The sequence below is a fragment of the Urocampus carinirostris genome, chromosome 14 (genome assembly GCF_059441175.1).
Source record: "Urocampus carinirostris isolate Australia breed hairy pipefish chromosome 14, RoL_Ucar_1.0, whole genome shotgun sequence".
In the NCBI taxonomy this organism is placed as follows: domain Eukaryota; kingdom Metazoa; phylum Chordata; class Actinopteri; order Syngnathiformes; family Syngnathidae; genus Urocampus; species Urocampus carinirostris.
Window position 1 is genome coordinate 10,574,848 of NC_142362.1, and position 19,646 is coordinate 10,594,493.

Genomic DNA, 19,646 nt, shown 5'->3' on the forward strand with positions numbered 1-19,646 from the left:
TTTGAACTGAGAGGCGTTCGAAAACCAAGGTTCCACTGTACTTTATTTTTTAGGAACCGTGATTGCATTAACTCTTCAACATTTCGCCATTGGAATCTTTCTCCAATCATCCGTAACCACATTGCAAAGCTCGCTGATATCCCCCACTTGAGTCCGCTCCAACTTTCATTTGAGACATGCATAGGTAGTCTATCACCCTTTGGCACTGTGTGTCTTTTTGGAAGTCCATACCTTGGTGTGGTGTTGGCTGTAATTTTCAGACTACCCGGGTTGCGTATGAGTTTGTCCAGGATGCTGACGATCTGTTCAAACTTTGGCCGGTTGTTCCTTTCTTTCTGCCAGCAGTCCAGCATCAGTTGATAAAGTGTAGCGGGACAGTCCATAGGCGGGGGAAGGCGGTAACCCTCATCTACCGCTTTTATTACCTTGAAAATGAAAATATCGATTGAAACTTGAAAGACATCTAACAAAGACTCCGGCGACCGACTATCCAAATCATTTGTGTTTAACACACACCCCTACATTTATTTTTATTAAAAATCGGTAAAAGGAAATGCTTTCACTTGTTCTCAGCTCAAACGAAACATCGTAAGAGACAAACGTTGAAAAAGTGCGGCTATGCGTGACGTAATTTATTGACAACATGAGTTATGAAAAAGTACGAATCGTGTCAGGAACCTTTGGTTGTTTTCATGAGTACATCCGACTCGGAGATTAAATAGAACACCATCGAATATTTAATGTATAGGTACATGGGGAGCCAATTGTAGCAAATGCAAGGATGAGACATCACTAAATGCTTGTAAGAATCGGTCCAGATGCCACACCAAAAAACCCCATTTTGGCTGTTATTTGCTAAGAAATCCTTTATATGGAAGCTGATTAAACAGTCCATTTTCACTGTTGAGACACTTGATGATGACAACTCACAAAATTGTAAACACCCAAAAACTCTAACAAAGCACCCAGGGCAATTTGATTGGGTGAGTGATAGAAATGGGCTGAGCTATCAAAGAGCGCCTACTCTTTCTCGAGTGCTATCTGCACTGAAGATAAATACATCTGTATCTTCGTTTGAAGTTTTTTTGTGACATTTTTACAAAATAATTCAACAACCTTTTTAAAAAAAAAAAAATAGGACAACAATGACAAATAAACTGAGCCGCAACACTCTTAAAGGTGATGTGCATAGTTTCAGGTGTTCTTAAAAAGTTAAAAATATTGTATCTGGTAAGTATCTGTTAACAATGCCAAACCGAGTTCAAATATCTTAATGCGTTGTTTTTCATTGCGCATATCTGCTTTTCCTGGCAGAACAAACCCTCAAAAAATTGAAAAGAAATAAAGTTTATTCAAGCTTTTCTAAGAAATGCACACACATTATGCATTACAGGTTATGCGAATCTCCTGGATCAAAGCCATGATTTAAAACGCCACACCCCACCTCTAAGTAACTGCGACAGAGAGGCAATCTTTAAGAGTTACAGTATATTTATAATGGTATAGGACACAAGCTCTGGTACTATTATTATTTCATACATTTTATCAAATCATCAAACGGCACACAGTGAAATAAAATGTGCTGAAGAATTAGCTTTTGTCTGTTTTTTTTTCTTTTCTCGTTTCTATTAGGGGTGGGCGGATCGATCCAAACATCGATATTACAAGTAGTAGACAAATACATAATCAGATCGATACAATTGTCCTTGGGTCAATACTTTACCCAGCACACATATCCTCATAACACCGTGTTAATATGTAGACAGTGCTGTCCTTCTCTCTCTCTCAGGGGCCTGGGCCATTTTTTAAATTTATGCCTTGTGTATGACTGACAGGCACTGTTTTAGCACCTCTTCTTATCCGGCCTGCTGCTTTATTGAGTGCCAAGTATATGCGCGCACCTTTACCAGAAGCTAAATATGACAGAAGGTAACAGGAAGCGCACTGTGGTGTGGACTTTATTTTTGAACAACAGAAAAGGACAATGACACGTGTCATTTGTGAGGAAAGGTTGTCCACTACTATGGCAAATTTACATAAAGACGAGGAGAAAAAATAAATCACCCTACAGAGAGCAACAAGCTGCAACCAAAAATGTTAGCTGTTCACTGTGGCAACCGGGCAAACAGGGCTGGTTCATTATATTGCTGATTTTTGGGGTTTGACTCCCTTAATATTTTCTCTGTAAAAGTCGTTGTGGTCGAAGTATTTTATTTTCTATACTGTTAAAGGTTTTTAGATTTTATTGTTGATATGATTTACAGTTTCAGACTTTATTTTCAAAATATTGTGAATAGAAGGTATATTAGACATGCGGACATTGTTATTTGTATTTTCGTCACATTGCTGCTTTTTATTGGACTCTCTTGGGTTCTGTTCTGCAAAAGTTGTAATAGAAATATATATATATCTTGTTTTTATACTGTTACATTTTGAATTTCAGTTGAAACATTTTTAGTGACTAAGCTATTTGTGCTGTGTTTATCGCAAGTACAAACCAAGTAAAGGGTGATGACAATGATCATGACATATCGGATCAGTATTGATTGGTACTACCATGTATTTACTTCAATTGGATCGATAGTAAAAATCCCAGTATCGCCGACCCCTATTATTTTAGATTGATTTTTTGTTTTCTCCATTCTCTGACATTTGTCTCTGCTACAGAGAATAAAAATAGTGTGATAATGAGATAAAGTCTAATGCCTTTTCATATGTCATCCATATCATTAGTGGTAATGATTCAGGGCACTCACCGCGGTGGCCTGGGTTCGACTCCCATTGCATCCTATGTTTTACGATTGTGGACAGACATATTTTAGACTGATCAACCATTGCACAAATACGGTAGTATACTACTGTAAAACTTTAAATACAGTATAATGTGCAATGAAACTTTGAGGGGTCTGTTTTCAGTACAAAACAATTATGAAATACACACAAATAAATATGGTACTTGTGGACTCACATCTTGATTGGACATCTCCCAGTAAGGCCGCTCCCCGTACGACATAACTTCCCAGAGCACGATTCCATAACTCCAAGCATCACTTGATGACGTGAACTTCCTGTAAGCGATTGCCTCTGGAGCCGTCCACCGGATAGGGATCTTCCCGCCCTGAGGGACCAGTCGTAAGGGAAAAATACATCAAACATTAAGTTTTGCCAAAACATTTGAAATAAAAACTTAAAACGGGGAACTATTACAAAGAAATTCAAGATGATATAGCAGTGGAGTTATGTGCTGATGGATTGGCTCTGCCATGATCATAAAATATGTTGAGCTTGGCCCTGGAACAACCTAAAGGAACTACACATGTCAATATATTTGTTTTATACTGCAAAAGTGCAAGTAAGAGGAACATGTGGGAGAATGGTAAATCAAGCAATTATCCCAGTTGTATTTTTTTGTTCATTCGGCAGATAATTGTACTATTTTTAAAGTCATTATCAGGAAAGTCAGTTAAAATAAATTTTAAAATAATTTAAATATTTGTCCTCACATTTGAAAAATAATAAAGTAAGAAACATTATTTTACAATATATTTCAAGATTTGGCAGTGGTTAGCGCATGTGCGGCACAGTTATGAGGTCATGAGATCAAACCTCCTGTGTGGAGTTTGCATGTTCTCCTCATGCTTGCGTGGGTCTCCTCCGGGCACTCCGGTTTCCTCTGACATTCGAAAAAACATGCATGCCAGGTTAATTGGCTGGTCCAAATTGTCCTTAGGTGAGAATGATTGAGCAAATTGTCTGTCCCTGTGTGCCCTGCGACTGGCTGGCAACCAGTTCAGGGTGTCTCCTGCCCACTGCCCGAAGATGGCTGGGATGGGCTCCAGCACCCCCGCGACCCTACTAAGGATAAGCGGTAAAGATAATGGATGGATAGATTTATTTTTAGTAGTCCTGACACTAATCAAAAATAAGTCTCAAAGGGATGTACAGACTATAAACTACTATTACACCATCCCGTGATCAAAATTTACATATGAGCGAGGAGCAATTCAAAAACTCTAGCACGTGGAGAATGAACAGACAATACACAGATATCATGATGAATAAAGTATCTATCTATCTATCTATCTATCTATCTATCTATCTATCTATCTATCTATCTATCTATCTATCTATCTATCTATCTATCTATCTATCTATCTATCTATCTATCTATCTATCTATCTATCTATCTATCTATCTATCTATCTATCTATCTATCTATCTATCTATCTATCTATCTATCTATCTATCTATCTATCTATCTATCTATCTATCTATCTATCTATCTATCTATCTATCTATCTATCTATCTATCTATCTATCTATCTATCATCAACATGAAATATAGGTCATAACAAAATCTGCAGTAATAGTAAAGTTATTACAATTATTGAAAAGAGAAAAACATTCTAATATCGCCCTTATCAGGCAACAACAGGCATTTTAATATTGTTTTACTTGTAAATATAGTTCATACGGTTAATATATTTATTAATTTGTTGCATGGCTATACAGAAAACATGTGACATGATACTCTATAGCAGGGGTGTCAAAGGCAAAAGGACTGGTAACTGTTCTCTCTGTCCTCCTTTGAAGTTTAAAATCCATTGATGTCTTCTCGCCTTATTTTGAGTGTCTACTGAGGTTTAGATTTATTATAGTGTCTCTAATGCCCTCCAGCATCCAAAATAGGTACTGAAGCTCCTGACCACCGACCACTCCAAGCATTAAAATCCAGTCTTTGATTTAAACAAACACCGTGATTAATGCAATGATTTCTTTTGAAAATTTTATAACAAACCACGGACACAACAACCACGCACAAGGAAAATGCCCGGGAATGCCCGGGCCATGTGCTTGTGATAGAATAATGAATCAAGATCAACACAAGGGCCAATGTGTGAAAATAGGTGCTGTATAGAGTTCTAATTTCAAAAGAACAGCCACTTTAAAACAAACTACTCTCAAAACTTCTACGGACGCACACACACACAAAAAAAATCTCACTATAGATTTATTGGGGTTCCCACACTGGCATGCATTCGTAATGCAAAAATATATGTCATTTCTTCCATAAAAAAACATCTTTCAAGAGAAGACCAAAATTCCCCGCACAATTTTTCTCATTGTGGTGTCTGCTTCATTTGTCATTCCAGTTGAGGAAAAAGACAAATGAGGGACATGGGGCTGAGGGAAGGAGGCGCATAGCAGCCAAAACTAACAAAAGTCAACGGCCAAAGACCACTCCGTTCATGCGTACTGGTGTGCCGTCACACACACTCCTCTATAACAACACAAACTCTTGCGGTTTTGAGGAAACACGGCACGATGTGTATGACAGTGAGAGACAGAAGAGGAAAAAAAATTGCACACACATGTGGATTATAATACAGTGGTACCTCCACATACGAGCACCTTTAAACACAATATTTTCAATATTAAAGTTTGTTTTTAATCAAGAATCCAGTTCACAAGCAGTCCCATAGAATACCACTAGAGACCTGTGTTCCCCTAAGCTGCGCGCGTGCGCAATTGCGCACTGCTCGCACATTCTCAGCGCACAAGAAAATCTAGCCAGCGCACAAAAATCAGGGCTCAAAATTACGAATTAAGAAGCGACTCAAGTCAAAGTTACAAAGCATGACGTTGTGTCCTAAATGCGGTATTTTGAAGTCAAGTCGAAGGAGAACGAAGTTGAGTAAAGTTAGTAGAGTTTGTCGAGGAACCGGCTTCTTCGGCTCAGCTCACTAAAAGGAACCGGCTCTTTCGGGTCCTAAACGGCTCTTCGGGTTGTTTTTGCTTCTTTAATCCCAACATGACCAAATATTATGTAAACTTATGCACAAAATGACTTAAATGAAGGGGGGAATAGAATAAAACAGAACAAAATACCAAAATGAAAAAGTAGTGAAAAGCTGAGAAAAAAAAGAAACAAAAGGAAGAGAAAAAAAGAAGGAAACATTTAGAAAAAGGCCAGAAAAAAAAGAAAAGAAAGGAATGTAGGAAAAAACTAAATAGAGAACAAAAAGAAAAAAGTAGTAGCTCGGAAAAAATAAACACAATGAGATCTTTTTAAAGGAAAAAAAACACGGAAAAAGGAAGAAAAAGTTTGTGTTGCATTCAAGTCATTTCCAATTATATCAAGTGAATCTTGTTGCCAACATTGTACTTCCACTAAAAAATGTGATTAAGTACAGTTCTGTATCTTACAACCGACCAAATAAGCCCCCAAAAATGTTAATATTATGCGACAAAGGAAATAAAAATAAATGGGTATCTTGTGAAAGAATTGTAAGAACAAACGACGTTTGCAGGCCGTACAACCTTTGCAATAGTACATGAGTCAATTCATTCAAAAGAGAAAAATAATTTTGCATTGCTGGAAACTCAGCAAAATGTAACTTGATGTCAAGTTTTGGACATGTTTGATAATTAATGATCTTGCCACACTTGGGATTATGGTTGCTCACTGTTGTTTCAAGCGCTGCTCACCGACTTTGTGTGAACGCTCAGACCCGTAAGGAAAATTAGAGGGAACATTGCTAGAGACCGCTAAAGACTGCTCGAAACCGGTCACTGCCCGTGACTGCTTATCGTCTGCATCAGCTTGTCCAGTTTGCGCAAACATAATGAAACCAATCTGTTTTAAATGTATTTGTGTGTAGGTGATTTACAATCTAGTATCAGTATTGTTATACGCCAATACCTGGTAATGCCAAGGTCCAGTTCTCTAAAGATCGGGATGACACTTTACACAGGGGAAAACAAAACCAACTGATAAAGGTGCTGTATCTCAGTCAGATCAGGCTTCTCTTGCTACTGGTAACCAAGGAAATCAGTACTTTGTTTCATGTCGGGGAGCACATTGCTTCCCCAAAAAACAACCAGGTTTTACTGCCCAAGACACACCACATGAAGTGGTTCCCCAACAACCAAGGTAGTTAGGGGATCCATGAATATTGAACAAAATACAACTGAATGCACTAAAGGTGGCATGCTCTAAAGCACAGAGTACAATGTCACGTAATTTTCCCTTAATGATATACTGATATTCTGTCTAAGTATACTGCATCTTTTTAAAACTACAAAATAAAAAGGCTAAAGTTAGTGGGTAATAAAATGAAATTATCTGCATTTATATAGCGCTTTTCAAGTCAAGACTTTCCAAAGCGCTTTACATTGTGCTTCACATTTCCCAATAGCGGCCGTCCAGCCATGTAAGGCGCTAACCTGCATATTGAGGGTATCAGGGGTTCAGTGTCTTACCCAAGAACACTTCGACATGTAACACGGAGGAGCTGGGATTCGAACTGCGATCTCTTGATCCCAAGACGAGCGCTCTACCTCCTGAGCCACTGCCGCCCCAAGTTTATATGCGGACATTTATTGATTGTGTGTCTCCAGTAGCGAATAGTGGGCAGTGTGTGAGGGGGGGGGGGGGGGGGGGGGGGTTGGTTCTGGCTTATACTGGAACAACCATATCAGAGGGGCAAACGTGAGCACATCATTTATGGTAAAAGAGCAGAATTTCGGTCAGCAAGCCTGGGAGAAAAAAAAAACTTGGACATTACCCAGAAATCGGGAAGTAATATTTGAGTGGTGAGTGCGGAAGACAACATGGATATGGAGTGTCTCAACTGTTGGTTTGCTAGCTCTCAAGATTGCACAAGACTAGAAATATAAAGGTTTCACCGCTTCCACAGGGCCGTGTACTTGTTTTTTGCTATTTATTTTGTTATTTGGATATTTAAATCAGGTTCAGGGGATAACAAGATACTTACTTCTAGAGTAACTTTTGGGTGTCAGTTATCTGGGGGCTAAAGCAATTCTTCGGAGTAACTAATAACTGTAACCATTTTTTTATCAGCAATCTACCCAGCACTGAATGTGAGTGACAGAAAAAACAAACAAAAAAAACGTAAATTTCACAGACGTGTTGATTATAAAACTGATGTACAGCTGAGGTGCCGACAGAATTGCAACACAAACAGATGTGGAACGCACAAAATTACTTCCTCATACAATATGTGACAATGGGCCCCTTCAATTTCAATCTTGTGATGAAGTATACAGAAACATCCCAGCATAGTTTGCCTAATGAATCAGGAAGGATTCCGGCGTGAAGCTTTGTCAGTTACCACAGCGGACATTTGTTTATTATAATTTTTATGACTGACCATTTCATGGCATTTCAAAAATGACTACCTGGCTCTTTATTTGACAAGCAATCATTGGTCAGCAAATTGCAGCATGCGTGTGTAGTCTAGACCAGATCATCCATCTGGTGAAAATGGCCACACACGTGCCGCAAAATAACACAGCTGTAAATATGGACGGTTGGTGCTGAAAGCGGAACGCCGGTCAAATATCGGCAGGGAATTGTTTTTAGTTACAGCATACATATCACCAAGCTGCCATTTACTTTTGCATTTTTTAAATTCTCTTTCAGTATGTCAATTGTAATTCACTCACTGCCATAGATGCCAAATACACATGTTGTTTACCGTGCATGTAGGGAATGAGGTAAATTGTAGTTCCTAAAATTAACATACAACAATGCAATCATTTTACATGGCTATCTTTATTTTTCCTGTCAAAACAACTTCTTAATTTTTTGTTTCATTCCAGAAAGATTTGTTGGGTTAAGGGCTATACATCATCCATTGCAACCTGGTATTCCTGCAAGGGGGATTACCTCATGTTCGGTCCCTTCTCAAGGTTTCTTCATTTTCCTCATGTTGAGGTTTTTGAGTTTTTCCTTGCCCTCATGTTAGTTTTAGATCAGGGGATTGGTGTCATAATAGTCTGTAGTTTACAATAGTCTGTGGTCTGTGCAGCCCTTTGAGACTCCTTGTGATTAATGACGTCAGAAATACACATGGCTTAATTTGACGTGATGTTTTTGAGTTTTTCCTTGCCCTCATTCAGGTTTTAGATCAGGGGATGGTGTAATAATAGTCTGTTGTTTGCAATCATCTGTTGTGTGTGCATCCCTTTTAGACGCCTTGTGATTACGGGCTATGCTAGACAAATAAACATGACTTGACTTGACAATTGTATTTGTCAATTTATTAGCATGTACAGGATATACAAAGGAATGAAAATTACGTTTCACACTGTCTTATGCGAAGACATTGATAACAGTAAAGTGCTGATGCAGAAAATATTACATGAGAAAATGTAGGAAGAAAAATGGCAAGAAGTCTAAGAATAATACTTCCATAATAAAACTAGCATATAGGACATAGAACACAACAGTAAAGTAAAGCATTCCAACTGTGTTACCTGGCAACTAGTGTACTAGTGTACTTGAGGTTAACCCAGGTTTTAGTTGGTGAGGTCTGGCGTTGTAAGTGTAACATATGATCCTAGCTGCTGTAGCAATAATATTAGTAAGTGTCAGAACCCGAACAGATGAAGGACCCTGACGCGTAGCGTAGCCTTTTCACACAATCTTTATTTTCCGTAAATAGGGAAATCATGCGCGTGAACGCCAGTGAATCGGTGATCGCTGGGCGGAAGAAGTGAGACAGAGAAGTCAGGGACGGGAAAACAGGAAGTGAGAGGCAGACTAGATCGAAACCGGACAGGAGAGATGGGATGGATACCAGATACACGAGCAGATACCGGACAGGACAGACAGGATTGATACTGGATACTAGAGCCAGATACCGGATGGGACGGGACAAAGAGGATCGATACTGGATACTAGAGCCAGATACCGGATGGGACGGGACAAAGAGGATCGATACTGGATACTGGATACTGGAGCAGGATACAGGACGGGAGAGACAGAATCGATACTGGATACTGGATACTGGATCAAGATACCGGACAGGATGGGAAAGACAGGATCGATATCGGATACTGGATAATGGAGCAAGATACTGAACAGGGTAAAAATGCACGTCTTGCAAGTGCAGAGGTTTGTTGACGGACTGACCATGAGTGAATCAGAGCACTGAGTTTAAATGGGAGGGAAGCCAATCAGGCATCAAGCAGCAGTTGGCGCCAAACGGGCGGGCCCAAGTGAGGGCAATGGGCAACTGTGACAAGTAAGGGTAAAATGTAAAATGTGAAAGGTAAAATACGTAAACTAATATAAAAATGTATGTCCCAATTGTTCACTCGATGTTTTACACCGCACTTTGAGTTTCAATTCATTGCCTGAAAAGTGCTTTACAAATACATATTTATGCGATTTAATTTTAATTGCATTATCGTCACAATGTACTAGTCTTTCATTGCACTATTATTATAACAGTTTATAAGCACTAAGTTGTCTATATTTTGGCCAATTTAGCCTGACAGTGTTTTATCTTATTTTTCTCTTTAAAGTCTTCATTAGATGTTTACCCTGGGGTGCAGAGTCAAATCTCCTCACATAGAATGTTTCACCTCGTTGATAAAGACAATTTAATTCAATTCCCAAATGTATTCCACCGAGGGTAAATCAATGAAAAAAAGGCAAGACACACTGGCCTGCTTAATGAAGTTTGTGTGTGATCTCACCCTTGTAGTGTAGGCAGCCTCTGGGTCGTCCTCCAGGACCCTGGACAAGCCGAAGTCTGACACTTTGCAGACCAGATTGCTGTTGACTAAGATGTTCCTTGCGGCGAGGTCTCTGTGAACGTAGCCCATGTCCGACAGATACTTCATGCCTGAGGCGATGCCACGAAGCATGCCCACCAATTGGATGCCGGTGAACTGGGCGTCGTGCTTCTGAGGGACCAAAGAGACGGGGAAAAAAAATAGGTTAATGACCTTGTAGGTTATTTGCATGAAACATCTCTAAAAATAGCCACAGTTTTCTAAATTAAGCTTTAATGAAGCACCTTTGACATTTTCATTACTTTTAAAGTCAAAGGTCGCAGCTTGGAGGTATCATAGGGCTCCAAACGACTGAAGAAAAAAGTCCAAAACAATTATTGCTAGGTCCTTTTGTAACACCATTCATTTGAGACGTTTTTATAAACGGTCTACATGGCATCTTCTTGTGCATGTCATGAGAAGGTTTAAGTTGAACATTGACCACACGATTTGGGAAGTATATTGTTTCCTGGAGATGATTTTGAGGTCAGAGGTTGCTAATTTTGGCCTGATTCTGCTCTTGTTGTGTCCAACTATGTTTGAAAAGGCTGAGGCCTCACGAGATTTATTAAACTGGACTCAAAACACTCAACTCAACTCAAAACAATTATCCAATGCAGTGTTGTTTTCAAATCTTTAATTTATTGATTTACTTATTTGAGTAATAAACCAATGGCGACATGCAGCACACATCTCAAATTTTAACCAATAATAACTGAGTTATTAGTTATAATAATTGAGTTTGCCGTCAGAGCTTAAAGTCAATAAAAGCTTGGGAGTTAAACATAGTTTTAGTAATATATTTACAATAATGCGGTTTCTTTTTTGGGCCAAAGTTTTTTCTGTTAAACGTTGGAACCTTATCAAGTTTATAAATGATTAAAAGGTGATTCGAGGTGGCATATAGAATAGAATAGAATAGAATATACCTTTATTGTCATTGTTACAAAATGGGTTAACATATTGTGACAAAGAAATTGGGCATGACACTCACACATTCACAACTACTGAACAGTTTAATTGTAGACCTACAGGGTTCTTGGAATACTAAAACAGGATAATCAACAATACTCTACTCAAGTATCAGTATTTACTTTTTTTCTGAATAAGTTCTAGGATTTACTTTTGGCCTTTAAAATAATTTTATCTTAAAGACAGTTTTTAAATGTATAATATGAGCCTTTGTTTGAAGTGTTTATCCAGGAAAAAATAAATGAAGATATATAAAAAAAAAAAAGAAAAAAAGATTGCACCCTGTTTGCGGGGATCGATTGCCCATTTTAAGTGTACATTTAAAATGTTAGTATATTTTAAAATTATTTTTAATCTTGGGAGATGGTTCATTCTTTTTCCAGACGCTGGTCCTAACAAGTGCTGTGGGGGGGCTGGAGTCTTCAGGGCAGGGGGGGCACCTTAGACCAGTTGCCCACGAATCACAAGGCACATGAAGACACTCACAACTAATACCTCAGGAAAATCGGGATCTGTCATGCATGTTTTGGGATGTGGAAGGAAATTGGCGTACATATGGAAAACATACACTTTCCTTAAAGGGAGGGCAGTAGCTGGAACTAAAACCAGGACCTCTGAACTTATTAGCCATAGTTGCTTGATATTATAGAGCAAAATCAGCTCATCTCCTATGTATTTTTTCTCAGTTTATGGATGATTAAATTATCTATGGGAAACAAGAGGATTTGTTTTCAATTAGGTAGTAAATCAGTTTTTGGTGCATTAAAGTGCTTTATGAGCAATTAACTATTACCGCACATCCTCGACTACACAGCGCACCGGATTAAAAGCTGATCTCTAACAAGTTGTGTCAATTGATGGAATGTTTTAGAGTTGCTGCAGGTGACTAATCATCGGGTATATTTTTCTTATCGGGCCAAAAACTGTGACATCAATGTCCTAATTTTCCTAGACATTTCCCTGCTGATTTGGCCAAGTCAGCAAACTTACTCTATAGGAATAGTTCATCGATTCATGGGCCTCAGTAATTAGATGATGAGGCATTTTTCTACTGAAGGTAGGCATGGGTATTTACACCGTTTGCACCGGCTTCATTGAATTGTTTCACTTTGACAGTAGATATGCTTTTGATGGACAGTCAGATTCCCTGGTCCGCAACAGTTCTAAGCCAGCTGCTCGGGACCTCAGTAGGCCGCGTCGAAGTGGGATATCAACGGGCACCACAAATAAAGAGATTTGAGGGACCATTTGCCTCGCATAAAACAACAAGTACAAGCCACACCTTGTTTTAAACTGCAGTGTTTAAAATGGTTGGTCACATGGAGAGGATGGATAAGGAGCAGATGTTGAAGAGGATCTACCGAGCAGAAGTCAATGGAAGGAGACCAAGAGGAAGGCCGTGATTGACGTGGATGGATGGTGTTATGAGTGCACTGCAGGAAAGAGTTCTAAATATAATGGAAGCTAGAGCTCTTGTTGGTGATAGAAAGGAGTGGAGAGGTGTTGTGAAAGGATAGTGGGATTGTGGACGCGTTCTTAAGGATGGGCTGGGCACCCGTATGATGTGGCAGGGGTAAACCAGTGAAAGCTGTCGGGGCCTGCTGTTGAACAAAAGAGTGTGTTGTGTCACCCTGACCCGAGTGACATGGCCGCTCTCTGGTGTCCCATTTCATCTGGAGGGACGAAAGCATGACCAACTTAGGTGCTGAGGTGCCTAACTTGTTTGGGTCTTTGGGCAATTGGGTTAGCCATGGTCCAAAAATGTTTGTGTGTGTTTTTTGCTATTTTTTCTTTGTAATTTATTTTTTATTGTATGTGTTTGTCTTGGTGTCGGTCACCCCTCTTGAGGAATATGACCAAGGTAGATGGATAGATAGATAGATAGATAGATAGTTAAAAATATAGGACAGAAGTAGTAGTTTGTAATCCGGAATTCACGGTCGTTGCAATTGATAAATGAATACAAAAGCAGCAAGTCCATAAGTCACTTGTTATTACCAAAGTGACATTGAATCCGCAAACACTTTTGCAATTTTCAAGTGGAAAATCGAACTTATTATTCGTGTCGTTTCAGGATGTTCACGCACCCAAAATTGACCGTCTCGTACCGACAGAAGCGCTTAGCGGCCAGACCACCTGGAATAGTCAGTTCAAAGCCTCCCGCTGTCCGACATATGCTATAGCGCATAAGCTATGAGTTTGCGAGCGCGAGCGTACGTCATGTCCTCAGAGATGAAGCGCAGGCCTCAGGCAACACGCCAACAAACAGCTACTCCTCCGGGATGAACTGTGATGCGGCGCAGACGCTGTAAAAGGGCTACAACATGAGTTTGCCAGCTTTGATGTTGGTGTTATGACTTTGGCGCTCATGCTTTGACTAATTTCAGTAAGGCGGGTCACTCCCTTTTTAAAGAGCAGAGAAATGTTTTAAATAAAAAAGTCACTCCCTGCACAATAAATGTGAGATTGTACCAAACGCACACATGAAAGGCAACACTTGTTTGCATCACTGAAAAATCAAAAGAGAAGCGTCTGATATTTTTGTTTTGTTTTAGTACAAGGTCAGAAAGGGAAATTCCAGTATTTCTGGAAAAGATATAAAAGCGTTAGTGTCACTGTTTGTGCGTGCTCACTGAATTAGAAAAAGGGGAGCTGGCTAATGAGGCGTGCTGTAAGCAATGTCACCGCTGTCTGGAGAGGCTGTTGTTGCGATGCGGTTATCGTCGTTACGCTTTGCTATGACACCGTGACTCCCTTGTTTTGTGCTGCGCGTGAACTGTTTGACATTGACAGAAAAGGAAGCAGGTAGTTGGGCAAATAGTTGGAACTAACATAATACAATCATTGGTGAGTTTATTCTGCTTGCTTAAAATAGAGAATGCAGTTTTGTTTATACTATCGGACACCAAGAAAGGATATTTCATGGGATGCCAAATTTTGACTTGAATCAGTGTCTGAAATAACGTCTGCCCGGACGCCCGGGGCGTGCATCTTTTACGTCGGGAGTACAATTTACAAAACGTCTCTGCCCGGGTGGCCGACAACTTTTTCAAGGGGGAAAAAAAAAAACCCCGAAATATTCTTTTTCAAATCAAACGTTTGCTTTATTCCGATTTCGAAATGTCCGTTCCGTTTGGAAATTTCGGAATTTCGGTTCGTTTGGCAATTTGCATACTCGGCAGCCAATCAGAAGCCTGCATCGAATAGCTTCCAAATTTTCCCGAGCGTTATAATGTGGTGCATTTGCACATCATTTGGATAAGTGGTTAGGAATCAAGCCAAAACCTCAGCCCCGGAAGAAAGATTCGAAAGAAGCTAACAAACTTGATGACGCTACAAAACGTAAACGTAAACTAAAAGCATCTTGGAAAGAGGAGTTCACCTGGCTTGCAACACAAACATTGCATGAATGAAGATGAGTAAATACAGGAACATACTGATGGCAGATGGAAAACAGCGATGTCATATACATGGAATGAATGTTATAAGTAGATTCATAAAAAGGTTAATTTTAGAAGAAGAATTTACATTTATTGTCGTTCTTGTGCCAATGCACACAGAACGAAATGTCGATACATCTGACCCGCAGAGTTATACTGTAGCGAGCCGATGTAGCTGCAGCCGAACAGAGGGCCGCCATTTTAGACCCAACTGCTGGGTTGGGAGTCATTAGGTGACCAAACCCCACAATTCCAACCCTTAATGCCGAGTGCCAAGAAGGGAGGCACTGAGTACCAATGTTGTAAGTCTTAGGTATGACTCGGCTGAGGCTTGAACCAGCGACCTCTCAGTCTCGGAGCAGGCGCCCTACCCACAAGGCCACCGAGTTGGTTGGCCACTGAGCTTTAAAGTGTTGTTCTGTTATATATTCCGGTTATCAATCTTTAACACTTTTTTTTTTCACTGGGCTGTAAAGTGATGTTCTGTTATATATTCTGATTATTAATCATTAATACTATTTTTTTTTTTTTTTTTTTTTTTTTTACGATTAGTCGTCCTAAAGTGTTTCAAGTTGTGAAAAAGAGTTGTCTGCCCTGGTGTCCAGTTACTTTTTGTCATGAGTTTCAGACACTGCTTGTATTGCCTCCTATTATTCATTATTATTATTATTATTCATTATTATTATTATTATTATTATTATTATTATTAGTTTGTGAAGGTCTGGTACTTTATTCAATATTCACAGTACTATCAAATCAAGCAAAGTCCTTGATTTCTAAATCCAAATTGAACACGGTAAATAGGGGGCGGCAGTAGCTCAGGATGTAAAGCGCCCGTCTTGGGATCAAGAGGTCACAGGATTCCTGGCTTCTCCGTGTTATAAGTCGAAGTGTCCTTGGGCAAGACATTGAATTGCCTATCCCCCCGATAAGCAGGTAGTTGCCTTGCATGGCTGACGCTGCTATCAGTGTCTTGAGTGTGTGTGAATGGGTAAGTGTGAAGAACATTGTAAAGCGCTTTGGGAGGTCTTCGGTGACTTTAAAAGCGCTATATAAATGCAGACCATTTACATTTACATTATTGATTATGTTGTTGACCATTAAGCACTGTCTACATTATTGTCACTATTGGTCAATTATGTTGCTGTTTTTCAATTCCCACACTTTTTTTTCGACCTAGGATAATCTGTGGTCTGTGTAGCCCTTTGAGACTCTTTGTGATTAAGGGCTATACAAATAAAAATGAGCTGACTTGATTTGACCTAATAGAACGGACTCAGGTGAGGAATTTTAAAACAAGTTTTTTTTTTGTTTGTTTTTTTGTACAGTCGTATCCCGCATTTTTTTTCCATATTGAGTGTTTTCTGTGTGGTCCTCTTCTGTTTACCTTGTTAGTTCAAAATTAATTGATGTATTTTCTCCTTACTTTGAGTGTAATGAGATGTTTGCATTGTATGTGTGGAGGGACACGACTGGGTAAGGGCCCGGTCACACAGCCGTTTGCGTCTGAATCACGACCAGAAACTTCTGCCTGTGAAGCAGACGCTGTTGGACGCTTTGAGATCGCCATACAGACGAGATACAGCAGTGCTTTACACGCGGTCGGAAATTCACACGCGGTTGGCAGCGTGCAAAAGTTTTGCGCTGCTCAAAACTTTAGGGCCCAGTCACCAAGCCTTTCAAGGGCGTATCGAGGCTGAATCACGGCCATAAATTTCTGCCCGTGAAGCAGACGATGTTGGACGCTTTGAGATCGCCATATAGACGAGATACAGCAGTGCTTTACACAAGGTCGGAAATTCACACGCGGTTGGCCGCGCAAAAAAGTTTTGCGCTGCTCAAAACTTTAGACCAAGTGATTTGTATACGGCGTGCATTACCGTTCGATTACATTCACAACAAATACAAAGACGGAATGGTTTAAGTTGTATTATATTCCCAACAAATGCAAGACGAAGTGGTTTTGGTTATATGTTCGCCATTAAATTCCCTAAAAGTGATATAAAAGTGAGATAAAACGAGGTAAAAGTGGTTGTAGTAGCGAGGTGATGCAAAGCTCGGCAAGGATGCATTTCTCGGCATAACGCTGGCTCGGCAGCTTTTATACCCATGGTCCACACGAGAAAATGACGCGGAAATGAAGCGATGAGGAAGCGGAACAGTCGCCGGCGTCTGTTTTGTGGGCATACCACCGATGAACAGCGGGTTGGCCAATTTTGCGCATTTTCCATCGCGGGCAACCATGGGCAAAACAAAAAATCGCAAAATTTTACCCGTGATACAGACGCAAACGGCTGTGTGACCGGGCCCTTAGTTATGGAATGAGAAAGTAAGGAGGAAAAGTGGTGTGGTGAGATGTCGTTAAGGGATATTGTGTTAAAATTAAAGAATAGTTTCACCTGCCTAAAACGATGCAAAACTTCTTATTTCGAACGGTGTGGTTGTAAATGTGTTCACATATTATGAGCGTACTTACCCTCAGAAAGCTGTCCAGAGAGCCGTTTTCCATGTACTCTGTGACAATCATGACGGGCTTACCTGCAAATAAGATGATATTCAGGATTATACACTTGTATTTATGTAAATTCGCAGATAACATACTTATTAAACACTTTTTACTGAAAATTCCGATCAACAATCGCAAGTGACATCATTGATTCAAATAAGACCTAAGGTAATATGTAACAACATTACAAATACAAAAGAAGAAAAACATCACTTTATGTATCTTCCAAACCAGTCACCGTTGAATCAACAGGCCTGGCGTCAACATTCGTTGTGTCCCAGATTGCTTTGTTGTCACTACACAACTCCCGACTTGCCACCAGCCATATGTTCCATCTCCATATTACCCTGATGAATCTGCCCCTCCTCTACTTTCCACATCACGCGTGAACTGTCCCCACATCTCGAGCGGATGCTTCACGCGTGATGGAACTGCGTGTTAAATAGTGGCAAATCTATCAGCAGTCGATGGGAGAAATAACATTTCCAACCCGCTTGTGATTGATCACTTTAATTATGTCAAAGCGGGCCACAACCAAATAGATGATATCAATTACTGTTTGAGCAGCACGTCGTCAAGTATTTCAAGTGAAACCATGACAACAACATAAGTATGCTGGTTTCAATTTTATGATGCATGGTGTTAAAAGTAAATGCATTGCAAATTGATTGACATTTTTATGTCATCGGAATGTTCATGTTGAGCCGCAATGCAATTTTGAGTCTGATTAATATGTTCATTGATAAAATCTGTCTTTAAGGAGTTCAGGATGGGGCAAACCTGTATACTGCAGTGGACTGAAAATGACCTCACATCACGATCCTCTCGTGCTATCTCTGACTGTCTGTGTGTCTGTCTGTCTGTTTGCCTGCCTGCTGTCTGTCTGTCGGTCTGTCTCTTCCTCGCTCCTCTTTCACTTGCCTTTACCTTAATTGGTCAATCATTTAGGAGGTCTATTTCCCTCCTCAATGCTGTTGTCACTTATAGAATAGAATAGAAGAATAGAATAGAATGTACCTTTATTGTCATTCTTTGTAACCATGCACACAGAACAAAATGTCGATACACCTGACCCGTACAGTTAAACTGTAGCGAGCCGATGCAGCCGCAGCCAAACAGGGCGCCGCCATTTTAGACCCAACTGCTGTGTTGGGAGTCATTATGTGACCAAACCCCCAAATTCCAACCCTTAATGCTGAGCGCCACGCAGGGAGGCAATGAGTACCAATGTTGTAAGTCTTAGGCATGACTCGGCCGAGGCTTGAACCAGCGACCTCCCAGTCACGGAGCGGGCGCCCTACCATCTAGGCTACCGAGCTGAAAATATATATTTATCTCGATTTTTCCGCGTTTTTTCATCTTATTACGGCGCTACCTCTTTCCTTTTTTCAATACTCTATCCCCTTGGTTCTTTGCTAGTTTGTTTTCTTCCCCATTACATTTCAATCACCCATGTCACAGCAGCGTACCAACCCCCGAGTATCGTGGTGAACACAAAATATTTCTTAAAGTACTCCTTCATTATGAATTATAGGAACAAATTAGTACACAGAATAGCTAAATCATTGAAATGTCCAAATCAATTTGCCCAATAAACTCATATATTTACAACGATGCGCCAATGAATTGCTGCATTTATTAAGATATTAATTTATAGGAGGTGAGTGGAACACACACATGGATTCCCCCCTCGTGTCTTAAGGCCTGTTTGCTTCCATCCTTTTCCACTTTTTTTGACAAAGATAAAAACCCTGCAGGCCCTTTGTTGTGTTGTATACTCATGCGGATGACTGAGTGTGTGTGTGTGTGTGTGTGTGTGTGTGTGTGTGTGTGTGTGTGTGTGTGTGTGTTGCAACATCAAACACCCAAGTGCGTGTCTCTGAAAATATGCAGCCTGTGAATCAGCCAAAAGCAGCAAGGTAAATGGGGTGTGAAAGTCTCAGGATTAAGAATTAACAGGAGCAGCTTAATAAATCACCCGTGTGTGTGCGTAGGTGTGTACGTGTGTGTGCACCGTATATGAAACTAAATGCAAACCCTGCTTCCGGGCTTGACCAACATGCACAAATGTTCTGGGTATCACTCCAAATGCCCATTAACTTTATTTTGCGCAAATATTAACTGAGAAAAAAAAGCATCAC

At 40.0% G+C, this 19,646-nt stretch overlaps 1 protein-coding gene across 3 annotated transcripts in view; it reads right to left on the bottom strand.

Annotated features, from left to right (window-relative positions):
• epha3 (eph receptor A3) overlaps positions 1 to 19,646 on the bottom strand; it is a 163,881-nt gene that overhangs the window by 15,930 nt on the left and 128,305 nt on the right. For all 3 annotated transcript variants that reach the window (XM_088353342.1, XM_088353344.1, XM_088353343.1), the window contains exons 12-15: positions 17,476 to 17,537; positions 10,510 to 10,719; positions 2,969 to 3,118; positions 232 to 425 (exon numbers count right to left, since the gene is read on the bottom strand). In XM_088353342.1, coding sequence (XP_088209468.1) covers positions 232 to 425; positions 2,969 to 3,118; positions 10,510 to 10,719; positions 17,476 to 17,537 — 616 coding nt within the window. The remainder of the gene's footprint in view (positions 1 to 231; positions 426 to 2,968; positions 3,119 to 10,509; positions 10,720 to 17,475; positions 17,538 to 19,646) is intronic.